General features: G+C 40.9%; 1 protein-coding gene across 1 annotated transcript in view; it reads left to right on the plus strand.

Annotated features, from left to right (window-relative positions):
• sppl3 (signal peptide peptidase 3) overlaps nt 1–5,042 on the plus strand; it is a 39,136-nt gene extending 34,094 nt beyond the window's left edge. The window contains exons 8-11 of the mRNA XM_061799333.1: nt 1,623–1,786; nt 2,006–2,196; nt 3,353–3,462; nt 3,777–5,042. Coding sequence (XP_061655317.1) covers nt 1,623–1,786; nt 2,006–2,196; nt 3,353–3,462; nt 3,777–3,845 — 534 coding nt within the window. The 3' untranslated portion in view covers nt 3,846–5,042. The remainder of the gene's footprint in view (nt 1–1,622; nt 1,787–2,005; nt 2,197–3,352; nt 3,463–3,776) is intronic.
• The last annotated feature ends 4,127 nt before the right edge of the window (nt 5,043–9,169 follow it).

A 9,169-nucleotide genomic window follows, 5' to 3' on the forward strand; every position in this document is an offset into this window, starting at 1 on the left:
CAACGGCGCCGCAGCATTAATTAAATGTCTTGTGCGGAGCCGATCGATGACGTCATTGATCGGATCGGCGAATTATGACACGAAAGCCAATCAGCCGATCAGCATAAAATGCTAATTATCAGCCGATACTGATCACACCGATCAGATCGTCTTAAAGTCTAAACACTGGTGTATAATAGTGGAACAAGCCTAAATGCTGTGTTTACTGGCATGTGAGCTGCATGATCTTAAAACACAGGCAAGTTCTGTCATCACATACAGTGCCTTGAAAAAGTACTCATGCTGCTTGAAATTGTTCACATTTTGCCACCTTACAACCAGAGTTTAAAAAAAAAAAAAATGTATTGGGGGTTTATGTGCTCGATCAACACAGAGTAACAGATCATTTTAAAGTGGAATGGAAATGATGCATAGTTTTCATAATTTTACACCAATCACAATCTGACAAATGTGTATGTTTTTATTCCGCCCCCCTGCATTAATACTTTGTTCAGCCACCTTTCGCTGCAATTACAGCTGCAAATCTTTTGGGGTATGTCTCTACAAGCTTTGTACATCTAGACACTGAAATTCTTGCCCATTCTTCTTTGCAAAATAGCTCAAACTCAGCCAGATTGGATGGAGATAATTTGTGGACGGCATTTTTTTTCTGTTGCTCAAGAGGATTCAGTCCTGAACTTTGACTGGCCCATTGTAAGACATAAATATTCTTTGAGCTAAACCATTCCATTGTAGCTCCGACTCTATGTCTAGGATCATTGTCTTGCGGGAAGATGAATCTCCTTCCCAGTCTCAAGTCTTTTGAAGCCTCCAACAGTTTTTTGTTGTTGTTGTTTTTTGGGAAGATGGATTGAACGGTGCTCCTTGAAATGTTCAAAGCTTGCTATACTTTTTCAAAACCTAAGCCTGCTTCAAACTTCTTGACCTGTCCGGTGAGTTCCATAGTCTTCTTGATGCTATTGTTCACTAGTGTTCTCAAACAAACTACTGAGGCCTTCAGAGAACAGATGTATTTATACCGAGTAAATTACACAAAGGTGGACTGTATTTACTAATTAGGTGAATTCTAATGGCAATTGATTGCAGTGGATTGTATTTAAGGTTAATAGAGTATAGGGGGCTGCATACAAATGCACACCACACTTTTCAGATTTGCTTAAAATTTTGATAATCGTATATCATCTTCATTCCAATTTCACAATTATGTGCTAATTTGTGTTGGTCTATCACACAAAAGCTCAACAAAATACATTCAAGTTTGTGATTGTAAGGTCACAAAATGTGAAAAGGTTCAAGGGGTGTGAATACGTTTTCAAGACCCTGTATACTAATTGGCTTGTCTTATGCTGTTTGGTCATGTCTTTCTTAACAGATGTCTTTACTACTCCTGTTGCTTAGCAAATTTCCCAACCGTTGGGGTATCCCTGCAGCAAAGCAATACTGTGTTTTAGTGTCACACTCACATTAAAGTGAATTGGGGGGAAAAGATGGACCACATACCAATAAAAGCAAATGTCTCCGCTGCTGCAGTCTCACTCATCTTTAGCATACGCAAGTGACTAGCAACCGCCAATGTAAGCAGAGGAAGGCGACAATGTGCTGATGCCCCCGTTTCCCTTCAGGTTTTCTTCTCAGCCTACATCTTCAACAGCAATGTGATGGTCAAAGTCGCCACACAACCAGCTGAAAACCCCATTGACGTCCTGTCCAGGAAGCTGCACCTGGGGCCAGGGATGGGCCGCGATGTCCCCCGCCTCTCCTTACCTGGAAAACTGGTCTTTCCCAGGTTGGAATGACGTTGGATTCCTTTAGTTTCTCTTCTTTTGCTTTTTTTTGTATTGAATTTATTTTTCTCCTCTTTTCGCTCCATGTGACTTTGAATTTTCTGCTCCAATGAACATTACAGCCTCACTGGGCTGTTAAAGAACATTTCTCCACCAAATTTGTCTGTTTTGAGAAGAATTTTAACATTCCAAACATGGCTGTTGTCCCTCCTATGTCACAGCTCCACAGGAAGTCACTTCTCAATGCTGGGAATCGGAGACATCGTGATGCCAGGGCTGCTCTTGTGCTTCGTCCTGCGTTATGACAACTACAAGAAGCAAGCGAGTGGGGAGGCCTCAGGGCCCGGGAACATGCCGGGACGCATGCAGCGGGTTTCCTATTTCCACTGCACTCTCATTGGATACTTTGTGGGTAAGTGAGTGATCGATGGGCGGGTGGATGGATTTAAACGACTTGCGTACACTCTGTTAATTAAGCTTGTTTCTAGACCAATTACTAACCCTTGAGCGTCTCCGCGCATAACATGTCCACACACATCGTGGGAAGGGAAGCTGTTGCTTTGTTGCTGCTTTTAACAAAGATTACACAAAATAGCTGCAACAGAGCCATCGCAGATGATCTAGAATTTTACACAGCACCCAGTGAAACGGAAAACATCACTTGGACACACTGACATAGCATGACATCGTCAGATAATCACATGCACGACATAAAACGTACACTCAACGACAGTTGTTTCTAAAAAACGCGTTCAATTTCATGCTCTTTTCCCAGCATTACGGAATTTCCCTTGTGTTGTCCTACCTTTCTTACAGCTCTGATGTTTGATATCTGTCGTGTATAAAATGATTCGACCAATGTATTTGATTTAAAGGACACAGGGATTAAGAATTACAGTACATTATTTCATTTCTTGCTGAAATTAGCCCATTTTTGAACCAACCCTCACCCCATTAACTGCTGGGCCGTAGCGAGGGCAGCTGGAGCCGGCGAGTCTATGCATAACAGCGGGTCTGACATCCTCTTCCGTGTCACTCAGTGGCCTGGCACTTGTCATATCTCCGGCGGGTCCCCAAACACAAAGACCCCAATCATTGGCCCTTTAGCAAACGCTAACGCTAATCAACAAAACTCAATGCAGCTCCGCTTACCTTTTGGCTTTCACATGATAGCAAGGGCGTTTCACCCATGGGAGATGTGGGTGTTACTGCATGATAGTGTTTGAGACAGTGTGGTTCGGTGGTTGGACTCCAGCCAGTGTTTGAAAGTAGCTTTGGATCTCCAGCCAGCCTAGCTCAGATCATGTCATGAGCGGATAAACTTGCTGTATGTAAATTAGCCCCATATTTACATGACACTGGGTCAGAAGTGCAGAACTAGCCGAAAATGACACAGCAATGAATGCTCACAGACACATTTTCTGAAAAAGGCACACAACAAAAGATGAATTTGGTTGCTTAATTTTGAACTTGACGGCTAGGTAGGCGCTCCATCTACCCAACTATTTGTGTACAAGCCATTAAAAAGTATACACTATGTGTCCTTTGAAATGTTTTTGTGTGACCAGGTCTTTTGACGGCCACTGTGGCATCCAGGATCCATCGCGCTGCTCAGCCTGCTCTGCTCTACCTGGTGCCCTTCACCCTGCTGCCTCTGCTCACGATGGCCTACCTGAAGGTACATCCACGGGCAGCGGGTGATCCACCCATTGAATGATTGCTTCTATGACATAGGTGTCGATGCGGCAGAACTTATCACTTCATTTGAGTCAATCCGGTGCTGGTAGACCTCTGATTTGTTGGGATTGGAAACAATTTTCTATACCACCGTAGGAGTAAATACATGTCAATAACCAGTTTAAGGACCAAAAAAAAAAGTAATTCAGCAAATCTTACAGGACTCTTGGTAATGTAAAGGCTTGGTTGGCCAAATTAAAGAACAGAGCCAAACTTTGCCCACCCTGATATTAAACGCTGTGTGTGTTTTTTCAGGGGGATTTGCGGCGCATGTGGTCCGAGCCCTTCCACACCAAGCCCAGCTCTCGCTTCCTGGAGGTATGATGCACCTAGCCAATTAGCGACCAGCAACCGGGGGGAGGACAGCGGACCCCCCACTCTCATGGAAGAGCGGGGAATGGAGGGGTGGGGGGAGTAGAGGGGGCGCCCTCACAGCGAGGCCATGTCGTCACCACTCGTTCATGCTTTCCACCGATCTGCGGAGAACACCCCTCCCTCCCCCCCGCCCACCACCTCAGAAAGACACTAGTGTGTGAGTGTGTTTGTGTGGGGGGGGGGGGTCACAAATGCCCCAACACACGACTCATCTTCCTCCTCTTCCACTCCTCTTCATCATAGCACATCCTGCTCGTGTTTCACTTCCCCTTCCTCCCGTCTTTCCTCCGTATTGATTTGTCACACCAGACCACATGACCTCCCCCCGTTCCCCCCTCCCTTTGTGGACTTGCAGTTGTGAGACATTGCGGGGGTTATATATATATTTTTTTAGTATTGTCGTGGTCATTACTCTTGACATTATTATTATTATTATTTCAGAGTGATGTCAAACAAGCACGGCGCGTCGCCGTGGACGGGAGGGAGCCATGCAGTGAAAGAGAGGAGGGGAGCATACGCACACATACACACACGCGGACTCCTCCTCTCTGGTCATCTGCTACCCTCGCTCCCAGTTCCACACAGACAGCAATGTATTTTATTTAGAAAAGGTTTTATTCTCTGCGTATACAGAAAACGATGCATTATTAAATTGCGAAGCACACACCCGGCGGGCGTGGCTTCCATTTGTATATATGTGTACACATGTATTTTTGCCATCTCTTGAGTTTGTATTTGTGTTTGAGAGCATGTTGATCAGCGGGTGAGTTGAAACTGACGGCCGGTTGACTTATGAACCTTTTGTTTGTTTGCTTGTGTGACAGAAGAAAAGAAAAGAAAATCCCTCAATTTTTGCAGCTGTTAGTTTCCTGCTCCTGTTCTTAAGTGTGGGTGTGTGAGTGAATGATGACGTGCTTTTATTTTATTTTAATTCGGACTGGCTGTGACAATAGTCAGGTTTGCATCGACGTGGGCGGACTACTCTGACTCACCATTGTGTAAACCTTTTTGTAAAATATGTACTAAACGTTTTTTGTTGTTGTTGTTGTTTTTCATAATAGGGGGACAAGTCCAGACAGGTGGAAATATACAGTGTTTTTATATAAATATTATGATGTTTCTTCAAATAAATGAATGTTGACCGAACCAATCTGAAGGTATGTTACGTTCATCCAGGAGACCTTATTTTGTCCCAATTTTTTCTTAATACTTTTTTTGTTTGCACAAGTCATCCCAAAGGGACGTTATAAAGCCACCGACACGGTGACGTTGGCACAGAACAAGTGAGCAAGTGCGATGACGACCTGACTATTGTGATAAGTCAGTGGGAGATGCACACGTACACGTGTGGTTACATGTATAGATAAAAGTGTGTGTGTGTGTGTGTGTGTGAGAGAGAGAGAGAGAGACCTGATGGGAGGAAATCACTTTAACAATCAGAAAATGATCAGTGGAAGTTAGAACTCAAAGCTAACATTTATTGAGCTATTTTTACTGCAACCAGTCTGTTTTTTTTGGTCTTTCCACTGTTTTTTTTGTTTGTTTTTTTTTTAAATTTATTTTTTTCTTTTTTTTTGGTGCTTGTTAGTTCATTTCTAATTTATACCACAAGAAGCAAGGAAGCCTGAGGGACGGTGCAGTTATTTCTTTCGTTTTCAAAGTTCTTTTTATTTTTTACTCTTGACGTGCATGTTAAGTGTACAGTGTAATCATTTTGGAGGGCTACAGCTGAACTTTTTGGGAGGCTGGACTGGACCTATTCTAGGCGGCCCCTCATGTACACAGCAGAGTTTGTGCTTGAGACATTTGTGACTTGGTGGTAGGGGTAGGGGGTGGGAGAAAAAAAAAAAGGCTCAATATTTGGGACCTGAAGACCCTCTCTAAGCCTGAACTGTCAGAACAAGAAACCCATCACCTCTCCATGGACATGGCAAGAAAAGATAGATTTATATATATATATATATATATATATATATATATATATATATATATATACACCTATATAAATAGCTGAAGACGATCATTGTGGACAACTTATTTTAATGAATTTCTTTTCAGCCCAAGCGGAGGATCACAGCTCTCTAATACTGCGACTGGATGGATTCTGTATAGAAAAATGGTGACTCATTAAATTAAGAACTGTGTAGTAATTAAACATGAATCCGGATGCATTCTATCGACACACACAAAAAAAATTTGTTTCCCTCCCTCGTTCAAGATTGTGCTGTAAATAAACATGACTCTAACTGTAAACGCTGTTGTGTCTTTATTTGGGTCAGGTTCCGGACAGCAGCCGAGCTTACCACAACACATTCAAAGACGGGTTAAGAGGCTGCTGGTGGTAACATGCTTTTTAATGAAGACCTCCAGAGACAGACAAATGTTAAGTGCTCTAATGCTGGGGTGTCAAACTCATTTTTGTTGCAGGCTACATCGTAGTTATGGTTGCCTTCAGAGGGCCATTATGCCTCTGAAAACCGTATTCATAAAACCTTAGTTACAGTAATCACCCGCTAGTCACGGGGATAGGGACTGAGCCCTGCCAGAAAAATATGCAAGTGATTGATGCCACACCTAAAAGTGGTTCCAATTGCATATGAGAAGTGTGGGTGTGTGTGTGTATATATATATATATATATATATATATATACGTATATATATATACATATATATATACGTATATATATATATATATATATATACGTATATATATATACATATATATATACGTATATATATATATATATATGTATATATATATATATATATATCTATATATGGCGGCACGGTGGCCGACTGGTTAGAGCGTCAGCCTCACAGTTCTGAGGTGCGGGGTTCAATCCCCGTCCCCGCCTGTGTGGAGTTTGCATGTTCTCCCCGTGCCTGCGTGGGTTTTCTCCGGGCACTCCGGTTTCCTCCCACATCCCAAAAACATGCATTATTTGGAGACTCTAAATTGCCCGTAAGCATGACTGTGAGTGCGAATGGTTGATTGTTTCTATGTGCCCTGCGATTGGCTGGCAACCAGTTCAGGGTGTACCCATGACAGCTGGGATAGGCTCCAGCATGCCCGCGACCCTAGTGAGGAGAAGCGGATGGATGGATATCTATATATATATATATATATCTGTGTATATATATATATATATATATATATATATATACATATACGTATATATATATATATATATATACACGTGTATATATATGTATATATATATATACGTGTATATATATGTATATATATATACATGTATATATATATATATATGTATATATATATATACGTATATATATATATATATGTATATATATATATATATACGTATGTATATATATATATGTGTATATATATATATATACGTATGTATATATATATATGTATATATATATATATACGTATGTATATATATATATATATACGTATACGTATGTATATATATGTATACGTATGTATATATGTATATATATATATATATATACATACGTATGTATATATATGTATGTATATATGTATACATGTATACATACATGTATACATATGTATATATATACATATATATGTATAGCTGTGACTTGACAAGCATAGCTTATTGTGTCAAATATTAGTGAGTAATTCACAACAAAGCCTCTAAATTAATTCATACTGAACTGTGTTAACTACTATTCAGTGTTGCCAGTTTAGAGATATTGTCACTGTATTTTGTGACTTTTCTGCCCATTATTCTTGCATCTATCCATCCATTTTTTTACCGCTTACCCGAGGTCGGGTCGCGGGGGCAGTAGCTTTAGCAGGGACGCCCAGACTTCCCTCTCCCCAGCCACTTCATCCAGCTCTTCCGGGGGGATCCCGAGGCGTTCCCAGGCCAGCCGAAGGATGTAGTCTCTCCAGCGTGTCCTGGGTCGTCCCCAGGGTCTCCTCCTGGTGGGACGTGCCCGGAACACCTCACCGCGGAGGCGTCCGGGAGGCATCCGAATCAGATACCCAAGCCACCTCATCTGGCTCCTCTTTAAGAATAAAAACTAATTATTTGGAAGTCCGATGAACGACTAATATGAGTTAGTGGTTTGTGCTCAGAATGTCAGCACACTTTAAATTGTGGACACTGTAGAGATGCTTCTCTTTTTTTATTTTATTTTTTTCGGTGTGTGAATGCTGTTTAAATAGTGATGTGATGTTAATGTGTAGGTGTGTCATTTTAATGTGACTGCTTTTTTTTTTTTTTTTCCTAATCATCACAACATATGCCACAGCTACACAAGTATAGCAGCTTATTAAAACAATACAATTTGCTGCTTTATTTTTTTTTTAAAAAGCATTCATATTTAACACAATTGCGGTTAGCATATTGGTGTGGCCCTCGACAATCGTTTAAGCTTCTCACTGGCCCCTTCGAAAAAATGAATTGCCCACTCCAGCTTGATACAGTGCTGTACTGTGAGGGGTGGTTGTCCAACAGGGGGCGATACAGTACAAACATCTGCTTACGAGCACGAGAGGAATGGCGGATTTTTTTTTTTTTTTTTAATGACCTAAAACAGAACGACGCCTACTTTAGCCTATGTATGATCACTTTGTGTATGAATATCTTAATGAATCGTATTTAAAAATATATATATATATTTAGAATAACCTTATATTTTTAAGAAGTTAACATCGTCATACCATTGCATAGACATTTTTTAAAAAGCATTTCAGATAAAGTGGCCAGGGAAACAAAACAAAAGGAAAAGGGAAATGATCAAATTGTTAGAAATTAAACATTAGTGAACATTAGTAACACAATTGGTGCCTTCGGGGAGAAGAAGGTGTGGGAAGGGGAGGTGGGGGGAATTCATGAGAAGAAAATGGCCGCCTCAATGACAAAGCAAAGACGCTGAGTCAAGAGTTTGGACTGCAAAACGCTGACTTCTTCCCTCATGCTGCCGCTCTCTCTCACTACAACTTGTTTTTAAAGTGTCTTATGCCACTGAAGGCAACTTAAACTCTATTTTGTTACGTTTTAGCTCTGCAAAACTTTGTAGTGGGCAGAAGAAACCATTAGACTCCATCTCCACTGAATCATGAGTAGCTATCGTCTGTTCATCTCCCTCTATTTACCAATTTTAAGTTTTTGATCACATTTGTCAACACTGTAGCCTTGGTGGAGGTCTGTGCTCTGCTGAATGACATTGCAGTAAATACTATAATGTGCTTGTTATAAACCTTAACTTAAAACACATTTCCTGTAGATTTTGTTTATTTTTTAATCTAATGGTAGCGTTAGACTATA

This window comes from Phyllopteryx taeniolatus, chromosome 15 (genome assembly GCF_024500385.1).
Source record: "Phyllopteryx taeniolatus isolate TA_2022b chromosome 15, UOR_Ptae_1.2, whole genome shotgun sequence".
Classification (NCBI taxonomy): Eukaryota; Metazoa; Chordata; class Actinopteri; order Syngnathiformes; family Syngnathidae; genus Phyllopteryx; species Phyllopteryx taeniolatus.